At 40.4% G+C, this 18,101-nt stretch overlaps 1 protein-coding gene across 3 annotated transcripts in view; it reads right to left on the bottom strand.

Annotated features, from left to right (window-relative positions):
• Positions 1 to 17,857, bottom strand: part of dqx1 (DEAQ box RNA-dependent ATPase 1) — a 41,254-nt gene extending 23,397 nt beyond the window's left edge. The window contains exons 1-11 of one of the 3 annotated variants that reach the window (XM_047569474.1): positions 17,352 to 17,856; positions 14,539 to 14,549; positions 14,155 to 14,449; positions 9,314 to 9,507; positions 7,195 to 7,639; positions 4,622 to 4,927; positions 4,302 to 4,401; positions 3,885 to 4,043; positions 3,215 to 3,406; positions 2,918 to 3,043; positions 1,952 to 2,142 (exon numbers count right to left, since the gene is read on the bottom strand). In XM_047569474.1, coding sequence (XP_047425430.1) covers positions 1,952 to 2,142; positions 2,918 to 3,043; positions 3,215 to 3,406; positions 3,885 to 4,043; positions 4,302 to 4,401; positions 4,622 to 4,927; positions 7,195 to 7,639; positions 9,314 to 9,507; positions 14,155 to 14,442 — 2,001 coding nt within the window. In that variant the 5' untranslated portion in view covers positions 14,443 to 14,449; positions 14,539 to 14,549; positions 17,352 to 17,856. Of the gene's footprint in view, positions 1 to 1,951; positions 2,143 to 2,917; positions 3,044 to 3,214; positions 3,407 to 3,884; positions 4,044 to 4,301; positions 4,402 to 4,621; positions 4,928 to 7,194; positions 7,640 to 9,313; positions 9,508 to 14,154; positions 14,550 to 17,351 lie in introns of all 3 variants that reach the window. The other 2 variants (XM_047569475.1, XM_047569473.1) reach the window with 2 other exon arrangements.
• Between the last annotated feature and the right edge of the window lie 244 nt (positions 17,858 to 18,101).

Below are 18,101 nucleotides of genomic sequence, written 5' to 3'. Positions count from 1 at the left end.
ATAAACATCATTGACCCCTCATCCCGCACCAAAGCCAGTCCCTCCCTAATCTTTGATAACTGCACTCTGACCTTTTTAAAGTAGCTTTTAAGATATAATTTCTGTGTTTTATACTGTTATTCTGTGTTTTTTATACTGTCTGCTGTTTTTAACTATCATTTTTGTAAATGTAAAGTGTCTTTGAGTACTTTTTAAAAGTTCTCTATAAATAAAAATAAATAAATAAAAGTTTGTGAAGAAAAAAGTTAATCTTTAGGCTGAATTTCACGGTGAAATTCCTCTGCACGCGGTGAAGAGAAGAGGAACACCTTCCCATCATGAACCCCTCTCATGTTGCAGGGTTTTATCTGGAATCCTCGAAATTTCCCCATCTCACTGAACAGCCTCCTGGCTGTGTTGAATTCCCACATGGTTTCTGCTGAAAAGTTCTGCACCAGAGTGATCTTAGCTCCATCATGTAGAATATTTTTCTGTGACGAAAGACGATAAAGTCTCTCAATCCTGAAACTTTCAGAAGCGTATAAGAATGGCTCTGTGTTGGTTAGGCTTTGCCGGCGCCAAGGTTCGATCCACCCGCTCCAACACCGGGGTCTGATCCGTACTAAGCCCCAGCCACTTCGGTAACATTTCTCGGATAAAATCAAGCAAAGGTTGCATACCCTCAGTGCCTTCCAAACAACCAAACAAACGTAGGTTCTTTCTCCTGCTTCGGTTCTCCAAGTCGTCTATCTTCATCTCTAAATGTGTCAGCCTTTTAACAGTTGAAGCCAACTCCACCCATACACTCTCGAGTTCCTCCTCTGCCGCCATCATCATCGCTCCTCCGCTTCGCTGATGTGTTTAGTGTGCTCCAACACGTCCTGTTTAACTTCAGCAACTTTGCCTTCTAATGCAGTTATAGCATTGGTTGCCTCTCCGAGGCAGTTATTAATTCCTTCTGGTTTTAGCCCAAACTCAGAGCAGAGCAACTTCAGCTCTCTGAGCACATCTGCTATATCGACCAAGCTACTTGCATCTGCTTGCTAGGGTACAGAGGCTCCTTTCTTGTTTTGAGCAGTCGGTTTTCAAGCTCTGGTAAAAATGTCACATTCCTTAGATGTGTGAGATGTCGACATAGTTCACGCTGAGTGGGATATCTGAATTCCAACCCACTGTCCGGGGAATAAAATGATTTTTGTGCTCAGAGCTTGATCAGAGCTTCTCTTCTAGGCTGCCATCCATGGTAGATCATTTTCATTTATTTATTTATTATGGAAATGTAAGATGAAAACAATGGGTTCTGTGTTCCATATATGGTGTCTCAGTGTGGCATGAGGTACTTGATAAAAACAACCCACTGTTTTGCTTTCACAGGCAGGTGATCAATGTTACAAACACTTCTTAAATAGAGTTGCATCGATTGGGCACAGGCCATGCTAGCAGTCCTGTAATTATGTATTCAACTATTGTGTCAACACTTGTCAACACATCAATTTGGTGATTTGGTATTCCATCTACATGTATGACAGTACAGAATTCCCCAATGCAGAGGTATAGTTATAAATATGACGAGGTATGACATCAGTAGGATCAACAAATTGATCCAAAAGGCTGAACATGTGATTGGTAGGAAGCTGGAGATGTTTGTGAATAAACTGCTCTGCATCATGAATAATCCATCCCATCCGCTACACCAAACATTAGATGGGCAGAGGAGGTCATTCTCCAGAAGACTGATTCATTCATTCAGACAGACTGATTCATTCTGCCATAGTGAACCCCATAGAACTTCTTTTATTCCATACTCTATCCAGCTGTATAACGGCTCATACTTTTGTAACAATTATGCTACTTTGACCAATTAATTTCCTTTGTGGATCATTAAAGTCTGTCTAAATCTGAGACGTGGTGTTAAAATGAAAAGCAACTGCCTAAATACTACCACACAGCTTTATTAAAACAGGGTTCTTACTTTGAGGAAGAAGCCTGAGATAAGAGCACGCTTGATATTTGTGCAATTGTCTTGACATCCAAAAGCAGAGGGAGAAACAGGAAGCTCTATTCGCTGCATAACATCCAGCAGCTCTGCCCTGATCACCATAGCCAATCGCAAGGCTGAATGAGCGAAGAAGTTTGTTCTGCACCAGGCCTCATCCTGATTATCTGCAATTATTACACATAGAAGGTATATCATGAGAAGATATTAAGACTTTGAGAGTCATTAGTATAATGCAGTGTAATCTTGAAGCTATAATTCATGACATCCACATTCCATGCACAAAATCCAAACAGTGCAGTTCTTCATTACAGCCAATGTTAATAGTCAATAAGAACTAATGTTATCTGTCCAGTATGTAGAAAATGTATGCATATCCCATAACTTCACTTCTCTGACTGTTGTTTATACTATATCATCTTTACATCCTTATTTGTCTATACAGTAGCTTTAAAGCCAGCCCCCAAGTTCCCCATCACAAAATTATAGCAGGGGAATTCTGGCCTGGCATTCACTATGCCCGGCCAATCAAATAATTTAGGTTGTCTTTTTTGAGCGACAGACAGAAGAGTAACAGCAGCATATCATCAGCCTTGTGAAGTTGAACTGTTCATAACAAAATGTCTACTATAGGAGAAGCAAGATGTTGAGTCCAATATTGTGTCTACCGTAAGAGATAAACAGTATTTGTTGCTGAGCAGACATTATTACCTAATTTATTGCTCTAATTGATTTTTTAGGATGATCGAACTATATGCAGAAGGATTTTTTTCTTTGTATTTTCTCTGTACACCCAATAATAAAATATAACTGAGACTGGCTAGACAAGGCCAATATATACAGAATAAAATGTTTTGCTCATCTGATCTAACTTGGTAGTCAGGGATCAGTGCAAGATCTATGTATGTGCTGTACAAATGTAATAGTCCAAACTGTACGTACGCTCAATGAAAGAATTATAAATATTAATGAGAGTCATGTGGTCTCCTTCTGTGTGCATTAGAGGACGCCAGTGTGTGACAACAAACTCTTCGTTGCTGGGTTCTGCAGTCATGAAGCAGGAAGGGGCTAAAACAGGAGAAAGAGTATGTGGAATATTAATTATAAGTTAACTAAATACATGTGAAGATATGCTGTATCTATCTCCCACTATATCTCCCTCTCTGTCATGGCTATTGTATATTGGAATGTGAGCAGATTTTTAATGAAATGTAAAGCTAAATGATTTTTTTTAGATACCTGTGAGCATGGCAGCTATAGTGAGCAGTTCATCAACACAGTCATACTCGCAGGCAGCAATGAGGGCTTTAGCAAGTGGTGGCTCCAGTGGCAGCTCTGACATTATTATGCCCACTTCTGACAGATTACCATCATCATCCAGTGCTGCCAGGTAGTCCAAGTCCTCCAAAGCCTGCATCAGAGCCTCTGGGGCTGCAAGTGATGGAGAAAGGGAAGAAATATGTGGGTGAAACTGCAGTTATACACAAATTATTGTTTGATTAAGAAAAAAGATAAACAGTAGAAACACTACTCTGATTCAATAAACAATGTTAGACTCTCCCTACAGCTTGGTTGTGTACCAGCTCAGTGTCAATATGACATAGAGGACAAAGTTCAGGGCACATGTTGAGTGAACCTGCTGAAATTATGTTCATGATATTTTAAGTTGTTTGCGCACAAAGTTCAATCAAAAGACAAAAAAAACGATGTATTGGTTAATACATTCGAGCCTCCCTGCTGCATGGCTCTCAGCTCAACACCCACTCCAACTGATTTAAATCTTTAAAAATAAACATAGTTTCCCCTTTAAAAATGACTTGAGGACAAATTCACTGTTAACCAAAAAAATAACCATCCACTTTACAGATAATCACAGAATATAATTTTGCATTATTTCACAACAAGGTACCTGGTCTGTCCAGGAATTTGCACTGTCCCATGTCAGCAATATCAAGCCTCTTAAGCAGCAGTACCAAGTGGCTGAGGTTCTCCTCCACCACACCTGGACAATGAGTCTCCCCCATACCTTGCTCATACAGAGACTGAGGGTATAGGCGGACACATACCCCTACCAAAAACAATAAAGAAAACACAAGTAGTAAACAGTCATAATACAGTTAAATAAACTGCATAGTAATATTGCACATTTTAATTTAAAGCTCAATTATATTTAAGTGGACCTTGATTAGCTATTCTCATGAAATTCATGAGCATGAACTCTTTCTTTTCTAGTCCTACTACTAGGGGTCACCAAAGACACACATTTAAACACTCCATAGAGTGGCTGTCTTGTTTGTTAATAACTGAATTGGAGTATATCAGCTACCTGGAAGGTGACTGTTTACTCTCTGAGTCCGCATGTCTGCTTGGGGTTTGCTGATAGCCCTCAGGACCTGTGAGTTTGCCCTTATTTGTGGATTGTAAACCTGAAACAGACAATGAAAACTAAAGGTCAGAAATCATTAAACTACATTCCATTTCTTTTCAGGCCATATTTCTTGCAGTTAGTTGGTCTAGCTCACTATGCAATTGGAAATACCATGAATAAATATCATAAAGGCATAAGCGACAGAAATAAATCAATTTCCATCATTCCACAACTAAATTGCAGATTGTAATTTTGTTTATACTTGAATATAAACTCACAGTTTTCAGTTGATAACCTGTGTCTATGACATAGCGAATGGCTTGCAACGAGAAGGAGGCCTCTGCGAGTGTATCAGTGATTACAACCTTCCTTTTGACATGCATGCCACCAGTTCCAGCCACTGAGCTTTCCACACCCTCAAAGCTGTCATTCTCGCTCAGTATAGAAGCTTTGGGATCAGACTCATAAACCCGCTGGGTCAGCCCACCGAGTCCAGCATGGAGGGGGAGGATTCTGAGAGAGCCGAGCTGAGGACTCAGAGCTATAGACTCGTTCTCCAGCAGTGTCACACAATCTTCTATTTCCTGTGAGAAGATATAAATGCATCTTTTAAATTATCCACTCTTACACTTTCTACATTAATTGAGTGAAACAAGAAAATGCTGCAAAGTATTTTTGCATGTTTTTATTTGTTGTGTTGGTATGCTGTATACATGTGTATTTGCCAGTGTGTGATTCACAGATGACTAGATAGATGAGCCTTTACTGTACAAGAACACACACACACACACACACACACACACACACACACACACACACACACACGATGAAATTACGAGAGATACTAGAAAAGACTGAAAAAAGACTTAGCTAACATACATGGACACTGATGTCAAAGAGCAGGAAGTATGTTGAGTTTTGCCTTAAATGAAAGTGACAGAGAGGAGTGTGAGTAACAGGACATTAGACACCTGCATTGCCCCAGAGGCCTCTCAGGTCGAGTTGTTCTTGATTAACTTCTCTAAACAACAAAGGTGGTGAAACCTTATAGAACATCTCAGAATGGAGTTTAGTTTGCCTAGTTTTAATTTTGTAAAAATATAAAGAGTATTCGCTCGAACCAAAGGAAAAATAATAAGGGTTCCACCAAGGAACAGCCTGGCCTCTACCGGCCTGGCCAGTCACTATTGTTATACTGTGTGATTCTTCTTATTACAGAGGCAATGCAACGCGTGCCTCTATAAATTTCTTCTGGCCAAAATTTTGGCGCGTAACCTGCCCCAGAGTTTTGAAATGATATGGACAATATTAAATCAAAACGTGCGTCTCGATCGGGAATGGTGTGCTATGACATTTATAAACAATTGATTGAACGGGGTGAGAATAAACGACAAAAAAGTGAGGGATTTGTCCCAGCCTGAAAAAAGCACCAACATTCCGAAATCGGCTCACTCGCTTTGCTGAATGATTACTCGGCCATGCCTTGGAGTAGAAAAATGATTACAAGTTTGTACGAAGCACGACAAGTGTACCTTTTATGCTTTCACTGCAGTTGCAGTTTACATTTGGGTGAAATTTTGAAAGAAACATTGAAAAATCTCGTTCAACATGCGAGTCTATGGACACACTCTAACTCCACTCTGCCAAGAGCATTCTGCCGTTTTTAATGAAAAAAAGTTGTTCAAAGTTGTCTGGTGGCCACATTTTTTGAGCTATAGAAATAAAAATTACATAAAAATGTAGGAAGTTTTGTTGGCTTTCCAATGGGGGGTCTCTGAATCATGTAGGTCCTACGGCTTGGACAGGCTCAGCCAAGTGACGAGTGTGCCCAGCATTCTGTGAAATATTTCCCATTAGTTTGCATTTGGAAGCGAGGTGACAGTTTTGGAGCGAAAAGCCAGCACGTGCAACAAACATTAAATCGAAGAGGACCCTCATCTGACGCTCACAATACGTTCATTTTCCCTGTATGACCTGTCGTTGCTGAGATATAAGCAGGATACAGAATACATGCCTGCCTTATGCGTCTGTCAAGGGTCATAACCATGGTTACAGAACCCCCATGCATAGAGGAGCTGTACACATTACCAGCAATGGAGGAGGAGTGAAGTTCTCATATTGGCAGCATTACATAAGGAGGGGGCCTAATTAACAGCAGGAACACCTTACACATTCGTAATAGTGAAGAACGGCAGATCTGACATTTGCAAAATTACATAAAGAGGGGGGTGACGGAATAGTAAGTCACTCAGACCGCATAATCATTATGCCACTTTAGACGTGGAAAGAAAAGGAGAAGGAGGCCAGAACTCACTCCACAAACACCCCACTGTAGCGTATGACCACCTGCCCCTACCGCACACCCAAATGTCAAATAAGTCTGCCAAACCATTATGACCACTCAGGCCATTACAGCAGTACAATAGGGCAATAGGGCGGGGACCCTTATTCACTCGGCACTTGTGGCCCAGCTGTATTCACCCTTGAGTGTTTTGTTGAAATATCTCGCTGGCATCAAATTCAACATAATATTCAAAATGATCATACAGTGTATTTAGTATATAATCAATAAACCATTCAACCATTCAAATGTGATTTTCTGTTTCTTTACTACTAAGATATGCATTGCTCCTTACAATTATTTTCATAATTAAGGTGGTAATTTCAGCTCGATACTTAAAGCTAGTCAATTTACAAAACTATAAAACTGAAATAATGAAACCCAATGTCCTTTTGGAAACATTAAAAACATACAGAACCTATGAAGGCCGTCATAGATATAAGGTAGCAATATACAGGCTTGTTTTTGAAGTACTGTGAAATAGATAAGGTATAAATAATATAACTGTACCTGTCCACTAGCAAGAAACACCATCACATCTCCTTCCTCTCCTCTTCGATGAAGATCCAACACCATATGACACGCAGCAGCCACGGAGTCTTTCACTGATGTAAGCTCTCTATATAGTGTCTCTACACTGACGTTTTCAGCCTTCCTGTCCTTCTCACCCTCCTCTTTCTCGTCTCTGGTAGGAGGTGCAGTGTTCAGGTTGTCTAGTGTGAGGTGTGCAACAGAGGGTCCCAAGAAGGCGGAGAGGCGTGGTGCCAGCGTAGGGTGAGTGAGGAGAACTACCCGAAAGTTGTTGGGCCTCTGGTGGCAGACATCACACAGCAGGCCCAGCAGCACGTCAGTGGGTACAGTGCGCTCCTGGAGCTCATCCAAGACTATGACAGAATACTGATGCAACAGAGGGTCTGACATCATTTCCTCTAGCAAGAGAGTGTCACTAACAAACCTGGGGACCGGGCAACAAATACATAGATAAAGAACAAACAAGTACCATTTAAACAATTTGACAGTTTGGAGCACCTTAAACGAGAAAAACCGTGTGCTTAAAATGGTGAAAAACTTAAACCTTTATGGTTCTACACTATTAAACTCATCATTACATAGTGCAAGACATTGCACAGGGGACAGAGCAAAAATGCAAAGGAAGGCAAAGTCACAACAACATACACAACTGGTTTGATCTATCTATCAAATCTCTACCATCAGCAACAAAAAGCATTGCATGTACGCTTTTGATGCAGTGTCTAGGTGCCTTAAGAGAAACAGTTTTGTAAATTAGGAGTTCCTGTAATATCACAATCATTTTTTATCATTAACAATAATTCAAAAAAAAAACAAAACAAAAAAAAAACAGTGTAGCAATAATAAGTTGAATTGAAACATGAACGTCCTAAGTAGGGACTGATGCTTACGACCTAATTGGAGGATATAGCTAATGCCTAGAGTTTTGCATCAGTGGTATGTTCATTAATGGGCAAGTTGAACTGTACATATTCTACACACAGCAGAGATGTGTAATGTACATTACATTAATCAGCCATACCATTATTGCACATACATGGCCTAATAGCTGTTTTGGAAGCAAAAGAGTTTCATCTTTTGCCTCCAAAATAGCCATGACTGGGCAAGTAATGGCTGAAGGTATGCTGCATTACCTGACACCAATATGTCATGTCAGCGGTTGTAAGTTGCTTGCTCTGTGGAGTCAGACTTGTTTGTCCAGATGTAGGGAATACTGGATCAGACCACACAGGTTAGATGCTGTGTATCACTGAGCCTTGGCTGCACATGAACCTGCTGGTTTAACATTTTTCCTTCCTTTGACCTCTTACTTTTATTAGGTACCGACCAGTGCAGACTGCAAATACTCAACCAGAACTGCAGATTTGCAGATACTCTGACCTAGTAGACTAGCCCTGACAATATGGCCTTTGTCTCAAATCTAGCTGATTGCCCATTTTTCATGCTGGAAAGTGTTGGCGAAATATGGCTTACTTCATCGCCAAACTTCACAATGCAAAATTACAAATGATTTAAAACATAGTATATTGGACTAAAGTTGACAGATGAATGACACTTATGCCTCCTCCCACTGCTTTGATCTATTCAACAATGGAAAAACTATATAGTGTTATCCATATACATCGATCAGGCATAACATTAAGACCACCTTCCAAAACAGGTGAGACTCACGTGGGCCTTCTGAGGGTGTCCTGTGGTGTCTGGCAACAGAATGCTGTTAGTGGAGGCCTTTGGGTCCTTTAGATTGAGGGGAGGGGGCCTCTGTGGATCAGGCTTGTCCCAGTGCATCCCATAGATGCTTAATCAGCTTGTAGCAAATTTGGAGGCCAGGACAACACCTTATTGTTTTTTGTTGTTGTTGTTGTTGTTGTTGTTTTTAAGTTGTTCCTTAACCAAAAATGGTTAAGGAACAGACTACCAGGCTGGTACATGGTCTGGTCAAGATGGGTGGTACATGTCTAAGCAACATACACAAGAATGCCATGTCTAAATGTTTCCCAGCAAGATGGTCAGTGTTATTTACTTCTCCTGTCAGTGATTATAATATTATGCCTGATTGGTGTAAAATATAAAATATGCATTTTCCATGCATTCTAACCTGAGCAGAGTGTCTGGTGTACAGCTGTCATCATGAGACACCTTGTAGCCCACCTCCAGACCCAGGCTGAGATCCATCTCATCAGCCACATGAAGGGCCAAACTCACCGCTGCAACTGAATAAGGTTGTGAACAGCACACAACTCCCTGGGAAAACTCAAAAGACCAAGCATACTCCACACACCACTGTGGCACCTGCAGGGAGTACATGAAGAAAAGAAAAAAAAAACTGAGGAGGAAGTAGGAATATAATGTTGTGGACATGACTGATTACACACAGACATTTTATACAGAACACAGGTTTTCTAAGAAATACCAAATGTAGTAGAAGCATTTCTCCATGCTCCTCTGCAATCTTATAATAATTTGGTAATTCATGCAACATTAGGTTATTTTTATTTAAGTCTTTATACCAAATAGGCTTAGGATGACAAAACTATGAGCTGAAAACAAAGATATTTTGAGCAGGGCGCACAGACTACCGCATAGTCAGAGTGAGAGATTAGATCATATTCAGTTCAATTCAATTTTATTTATGTAAACAACAATAGAAATTGGCTCAAGACACTTTACAAAAATGGGTTGATAAGAAAGAAAGACAGACAGAGTGTTGTGAAAAATTGTTGGACCTCATCCTGATTTCTTATGCTTTTGCTTGTTTGTCACAATTAAATGTTTCAGGTCATTAAACAAATCCAAATATTAGCCAAATATAACACAAGTAAATACAAAATGCAGTTTTTGTAGTTTTGTAGTTTGAAACAAAATTCAAACCTACAATGACCCTGTGTGAAAAAGTGATTGCTAAACCTAATATCTGGTGGGGCCATTCTTAGCATCAACAACTGCAATCAAGTGTTTGCAATAACCTATAGCACTGTGGAGGAGTTTTTGAGCATGAGCCTTTTTAAGATCATGCCACAGTGTTTCAATAGGATTCAAATCAGGACTTTGACTAGCCCACTCCAAAATTTTCATTTTGTCTTACTTGAACCATTAACAGGTGGACTGGTGTGTTCTGGATCATTATCCGGCTGCAGAACCCAAGTTCGCTTCAGCTTGAGGTCATGAACAGATGGCTGGACATTCTCCTTCAGGATTTTTTGGTTGACAGCAGAGTTCATGGTTACATTTATCACAGCAAGTCTTCCAGGTTCTGAAGCAAAACTGCCCCCAGAATATCACACTACCACCATCATATTTTACTGTTGGCATGATGTTCTTTTTCTGAAATGCGGTGTTATTTTTAAGTTAGATGTAATGGGACACCTTCCAAAAAGTTCAACTTTTGTCTGATCAGCCCACAGAGTATTTCCCAAAAGTCTTAGTAGTTCGATCCCTGGAATGTGCCACATGCCGAAGTGTCCTTGAGCAAGACACTGAACCCCCAGTTGTTTCCAGTGCATGGCACTGGTGTGTGAACGTGTGAGTGAATGGGTAGATGAGTCTGTGACTGTAAAAGCGCTTTGAGTACCAATGGGTAGAAAAGCGCTATACTAAAGCAAGACCATTTACCTGCTTTGTGGTCTGAACCAGATAAGGTAGTGTATTTTATTGAACTCACTGTCCCAGAGACAGAGTTGAGGAGGCTAATGAGCGCAAGAGAGCTAAGCATGCAGAGATGGTAGCAGAAGCCGAGCAGTGAGAATAGGGGGAGGTGGACTGGCCATTTTACATACTGGGCATCGTCCTGGTGGGCCGATGTCACAATGTGGGGTGGTCTGGTCCACACTATGTTTTTTTTTTCTTCTCTCAATTATTTTTTTTTGAACATGGCCTATCAAACGTCCTATGTGCTGCAGTGCAAGTTTCTTTAATTTCTAAATTCCCTCCAACTGGGCCGATTATGTAGTCATTTATCATTGGCTACAGAAGGTTAGCAGTGTGTTGTTTGTCATTGTCAATCAATCATGGGCTGACAGGCTCAGAGAGCCCTGGCAGTACTGTCAATCACTACACAGTCAAGGTGGAGCGGGTCGGACTGCTGCTCAGCCAATTAATGAGTAATAAGAGCATCTTTCAAACTGTTCACTAACTTAGCTTGCTACCCCAGGCAGGAATGGACAGGCCAGGACAACAAGAAAAAAATAGCCAGGAAAAGTTAACAGGAAAAAAAAAACACTTGAGTGACGCTGAGGTAAAGGCAGCTAAATGCGCAAAATTAATGGACCGGCATCAGTGCTGGGAGAAGAGCGATAGGGTCAGACGCATCGGCAGGAGCTGAAGTCTTCTGAAGCTTTCTAAAGCTTTCTGAGAACAGAGGTGTATTTAATCCATTGTTACTCTTGTCAATGGAGAAAATACATTTACAACTATTCAGTAAAGTAGTCAATTACATAAAACAGGAGAAAAACTTGAACTGTTCGGATGTAAATACTGAAGTATTAGTTTTGCCTGATGTTTTTTTTTATTATTAAGGGTCAAATACTTTAAAAGTACAATAAAAAGTTTAAAAGAAAAAAGTTTATAAATGTACACATATTTTAATATGGAGTACAAGAAAAGGCGAGTTAGGATGGTTATTGTCAGAAAGTATCCCATTTGAGGCTTCAATAAAAGTGCTCAGGCTATTTTAGAGCTCTAAAAATGTAATTTTTCCTCAGTGTCTTTTATCAGAACTAAGTCGCATTTTTGCAGTAGGGGCCGGTACAAACCTACCAGATGGCGCTGCTGTGCAGGGGAATGTTATAAGCTTTGATACGTTTTTCCTGTGTCAAAACGTTTGTTGTGCATAAATTAATAAGAGAGGGTATTGCATGGCGCTGCAGAATGTTGTGGTAGCCGTTTTGGTTCAGGGTGCCGCTCACTCTGTACAAGTCACCGAACCTGGATCCAACAAAACAGCCCCAGACCATCACACTTCCTCCTCCATGTTTGATAGTTAATGTCACACATCGTTGGCGTACAAAGATCCTGCGTGATGAACCGAAGATTTGAAATTTTGATTCATCAGTCCATAATACCTTCTTCCAGTCTTCAGTAGAGCCTTTGTCTTATTCTGACATCTTAGCAATGGCTTTCTTGCTGCAACTCGTCCTGTCAAACCTGCAGCTCGAAGTCTTCAATTCACAGTTGAAACTGAGACTTGCTTACTATGACTACTATTAAGCTGTGCTTGAAGCCGTTGTCCTGTAAGCCGCCTATCACACAAGCTGTTAACTCTCAGAAACGTCCTCTCATTCAGTAGTGGCTTTAGGTTTGCCAGACCGCTTCCTGTCAGAGTTTCCCCCAGTTTCTGAGTGCCTTTTGATGGTGAAGAAAACTGTACTCACTGACACTTTGACTTTCTTTGCAATTTCCCTGTAGGAAAGACCTACATTTTTAAGCGTTATGATGGTCTGTCTCTCTTCCATTGTTAATTGCCTTTTTCTCTGCATTTTTGTAGCAACACACTACTTTCTGCAGTACAGTACTGTTCACCTGATGCTCATGAAGGTCTGGTACAACAGTGTGTTCCAACACTGCTTTTATGCAGACAGAGAGGGTTGTATGTAATCAAGAAAAGTTGGAACACCTGTAGGAATTAGTAGCACCAGTTTTCAAGGCTGATTCAACCTTCATTGCTGCAGAACAGCTTTAAATTTGTTAACCCACCTCATGTTCCCTGAAAAAGGCTTTTTTTTGTATAATTCTGAAATGTATATTATTTTTCAGTTTTGGGTAACCGAACCTTTTTTTTTTTTTTTTTTTTTTTACCTCTGGCTGTTCAATACTTACCTTTGTAACATTTCAAGCTATTCATTGGGCTTGCATGACTTGAATTGCAATAAATAACTGGAAAAATCAGGGTGTTCTAAAACTTTTGACTGGTAGTGTGTATAGTATGTATGATGTTGAGTGCCTGTACTTTGCTGCTGCAACCGTGAAATTTCCCAGTTTGGGATTAATAAAGCATCCATCTATCCATCTATCCATCCATCTACGACTCAGCAGTCCACCTCCACTTGAAGGACAAAGGACACTCCTTTGAAGATAGCAACGTCAAAATCCTGGCCAGAGAGGACAGATGGTTTGAGGGAGGAGTAAAGAAAGCCATCTATGTGCAAGTGGAAAAACCTTCTTTAAACAGAGCAGTTGTCTATCCCCAAGAACACCATTCACACCTTGAGCATCCAGGCTCCCACTGACAACAGCTTCGTTAGAGCACCATTCATAGACTAAGTAGTCTAGGCACACAGTCCCCCCTCAAATTTCTGATGGGTTTACCCACAGAGTTTTCCTATTTAAACCTCAACTTCCCACTAGTCTTTCAGAACTGAAGAAGTGACTCGGATGAGTGGTGAAACATCTTCAAGAAAATTCTACAAGTCAAGCTGCCTTTATTCAATGCCTTTTGGATTACCATGACCTGGATGACTGAGAACCTTCACAGACATATATTCAGCCTGTAATGCTGAAAAATATTTTACTGTTACATCACAATTTTAGATAGCATGGTTTGAGTGAACTTGTTTCTTTAGAAAGAAGGGTCCCTGCCAATCTATAGGAAAAAAATGGATAAGGTTTATACTATGACCAAACTCTTGACTCAGCTCTTGCCATGAGTCCACAAAAAGGATCATTGCATGGGGAACTGTGTATAGATCCTGTCTTTGGGCTCTGCAAGGTCAACTGGCCTTTCAGATACATTGGTGAATTTAAAATAAAACTTTAAACACAGATATACTGCAATTTTTGGCTTATAGTTTTAACTCTCTGTAATCTTTTGAGTACCTTGCACAGAAAACTACTCATTTAACTTTATCTGACATAACTGCAACAATCATTTTTAATTTTAGAAAAGCTAAGGATCACATTGCACTACCTGTTATTTTACCTGTATCCCTATTGGTTCTTGGTTACCTGAGTGCTTTTTCCGGCTCCACTGGGTGCACTGACCAGCACCATGTTGTGGTTCTCCAGGTGTTCCAGCAGACTCTGCCTGAGCTCCCATACAGGTAAATGTCGCCTCTCTTCCAGCAGGCTGTAGTACCGTGAAGAAAAGGGCAAACCATCATATGGGTTCACTTCTAGGTCTCCCAGTACTTCAGTGCTCATTTCTCCTCCTCTTTCTACAGCTCCCTCATCGTCTAAATCCCCAGACAACAGGGAGGACACAGACAGAGAGTCCACAACTGCGGACGGTCGCATCTGGGATCTGAGAGAGGGGGAGGAAATAGATGGCTTTGATGGTGATGATGACATCGTTGATTGGGGCCAGAGTTGAAGAAGTAATAAGGGGCTCACAGAAAAGAGACCTGTAGAAGGGAAAAACAATATCAATTGAAGGTCACATGGAGAAAAGTTTTGTGTTAAGTTAATAAGTTAAATTATTTATGTCTTATAGTACCGCAGCTGCAGGGGGAATAAAAAAAGTTGCCTCCTGGATTTAACTCAGCAAATAGGCACAAGGCTTTTATAGAATAATTACTGCATGGGTAATTATCTTTCAGCAGGTAACAAGTTATTTAACCCCAACTGATGCAATTAATAGCTTTTCATTCCTTAAACAACCATGTTGAAAGACACGTCCCCTGGTGATGGTAAAGATGTTAAACTGTTTGGGAAGGGTCAAGTAATTGGCAAGCATCAAGCACAAAAAAACATCTAAGGAGACTGCATAAACTACTAAAAGTGGGTTAACCACCGTCCAATGCATTATTAAAAACTGGAAGGATATTGGGGAACCATTTTGATGGGCACATCAGTGTAAGAAGAGAGACAGATGAAGTGATGTGCCCATCATGCCTTGTGTCTACTGTACAAGCCTGTGGGGGTTGTGCTATGATCTGGGGTTGCTGCCGTTGCTGAAATCTAAGTTCAGCAACATTGTGCCCAAAGAATGAAGTCAGATTACTACCTAAATATACTGAAGGACCATGAATTTTTCTTCTCTGGTGGCATGGGCATTTTCCAGGATCAGGTTTATATAGTGAAAGAGTGATTCAGCAAGCATGAGACATAATGGATCACACATGGATTGGCCACCACAGAGTCCAGAAATTAACCTCATTTAGGATCTTTGGGATGTGCTGGAGAAGGCACTTCACAGTGGTAAAACTCTCCCATCATCAATACAATGTGACATTGCAGAAGCTTATCAAAAACAATGCCATAGTGAATGCATCCTGTAAGCAAAGCTAAAGGCAGTCCAATGAAATATTAGATTGTGTGGCATTTTTTGTTGTTGTTGTTGAGTCTTGCAAGACTTTCACCACCTTATGATACTTTTACCACATCTCTACGGGCAGTCTCACTATTGTCCATAATAAGACCCAAGATCATTACATCACAAATGAAATATGTTATTATAGCTGATGTTGTTGCAACAGGAAGCTGCTGGTTTCTTTCGGACTGGAACAATGATGAAGGACTAGAAGGTTGGGACCACAAATTGACTCAAGGTGGTTCAAAAATGAGGGTACATGACCCTGGAATTTGATCAATACATGCCAGAGAGCCAGTCTGGAATGCCATCAGGCTGGGGCTTCACTTTCTTTAAGGTCTGGGTCTCTTCAGCCATTTGTGATTAGTGTGCACAGTTCCACCTTCACCAGCAGAGCATGATACATTCCTGCTTTCCCCCATGTAGTCAACAATGCAGTGTAATATACTCCAGAGACACTATGATACCAAATGCAAATATAATTACTCACATAAATATAACCACCTTATATTAATCTATATACCGTATTTTCTGGACTATAAGCCGCTACTTTTTTCCCACGCTTTGAACCATGCGGCTTATGCAAAGATGCGGCTTCTTCTTTTTTTTTTTTTCGATAAATCCTTCACAAAAACTGGCCGCATGCAAAAAGCATCATTTTCAGCCAGCTTTCCCACGGAGTGACAGCAACACGGAGCGCAACACTGACATAGACACAGAAAAGGTATGTGACGAAGCTCTTCTGAGACTGTTCTACTCTGACACTGAAGAAGACAACTTCAGTGGTTTCAGTGCGCAGGACGAGGATGAATAAACCAATAACTTTTCTGTTTTGTTTGATCAGCACTTTTATGTTACAGGCACCGTTTGGAAACTGATCAGTTCAGTTATGTTTAGTTAAACTAATCAGTTCAGTAGATATCAGCGGCTTATAGCCCGGTGTGGCTTATATATGTACATTTCCATTTTTTTTTTAAAAAAACTTTGTGGGTGCGGCTTATATTGAGGTGTGCTCTATACTCCGGAAAATACGGTATGTAAAAGCAATGATCATATTTTGACTGAAGGCTGTATCCTTTTACACGTTTCCAGTAATATGCACATTAGCTTATGTTTGATTTGTTTGTTGTTACAAAATAAAGGGGAAGCATAGAAAGAATAGTGTTCAGGCAGGTGCACCAAGAGAGTCCAGGGTCCAGAAAAGAGAAAGACCTTTTACAGTGCCCACTGAAGACAGCTCACAGGTTTAGACAAACACACTACAAGGTCATTAATATATATATATATTACCCTAACCTATACATCTCTGAATGTACAGATTGCTAAACCCTATGGTTGCAGCTTCACATTAAAAGTATTTAACTGGCAACAGCCTAGTATGAAGAAACAGTATCAAACAACTGTTATTTTTGACACTTTTTCACAGTTTAAATTTTTTGTAGTAATGGAACAAAAAGGCTTCAGTGTAATGTTGCATTAATGTAGCATTTTCATTTTGCAGCCGGTAAAGAGGGCACCAATTTTTTTTCCTTCTATTAATTTTAAGCAATGAGAGGGAGAACAAAAAACACAGATGCTCAACCTACAACATATGGTAAGCAACTTGTAATAAAATATAGATTTAAAAAACTGCAATAACGTAGCCAATGTTCCACTTTCGCTCACTTAATGTACAGTGACTGTGCGGGCTAATGTGGCGTTTTCAGCTCGGCGAGTGGCGTACACTTCAGTTTTCACAGCAATTGGCCACTCTCTTCGAAGACCGATTTTAATTTAGTGTCAACGTGTCAGCTGACAGTCACACAAGCGTTTTGATACTGCAAAGGCAAATACCAAGAAACAATTGAACGCAGAAATATCCGGTCATGGGTGTCTTCTTACGTGTGAGACATACCTGGAGGACGGTGAAGAAACCTCGCAGACACACTCAGTCTTCAGCCCACTGTTGTTGACAGTTTACACAGGTTTCGCGTCCTCCGTGACTCACAAACCGCCCTAACATAGGCTACCGGTCAGCAGCTTGATAAAAACCTGGAAAGAAGAGGAATGGCTGAAATCCATTCACTGACCCGTTCAGCGAGTCCTTGCTGTTCGAGATTATTTCCTGACTGTTGACAAAGATAATAAAGAAGACGGCGCTGTGTGGATAAACCATTGACCGCAAACTAGCTTGTAGCCGCCATGTTTAGCTGCCTCTCCACTTTCGGCATCGTGCTACGTTCAGGGACTCCTCGGAAAAATTTGGTTTCTTCTTCTTCTTCTTCTTCTTTTATATATTTATTTATTTATTTTTATTTTTGGCTGGTGGCACTGATGTGAAAGTGTAAATACCGCCACCTACGATGTTGGAGTTTGGCTGCTATGGTTTTAGAATCTACGGTCAGAGGGACACACGGGAAATGACAGCAAAGCCTACCGAGACATGTCTGTTGTTTCCAGGTCATTTAACCCTTAAATGGGCAAGCACATATTAATATTTTAGAAAAATAATTCATTGCTATTTTCTAATGTTTATAGGCTATAATAACACATTTTTTTTTCAAAATATAATTTTTATTTTCCATTTTACAGTTTGTATCTCCCAGGATATGGTGGCCATTTAGGGTAGTACACAAAGCCGGACACCCCAGCTCGTACAAATACC

The sequence above is a fragment of the Mugil cephalus genome, chromosome 19 (genome assembly GCF_022458985.1).
Source record: "Mugil cephalus isolate CIBA_MC_2020 chromosome 19, CIBA_Mcephalus_1.1, whole genome shotgun sequence".
In the NCBI taxonomy this organism is placed as follows: domain Eukaryota; kingdom Metazoa; phylum Chordata; class Actinopteri; order Mugiliformes; family Mugilidae; genus Mugil; species Mugil cephalus.
The sequence above is the reverse complement of the archived record's forward strand: the minus strand, read 5'-3'. Positions and strand labels throughout refer to the sequence as shown.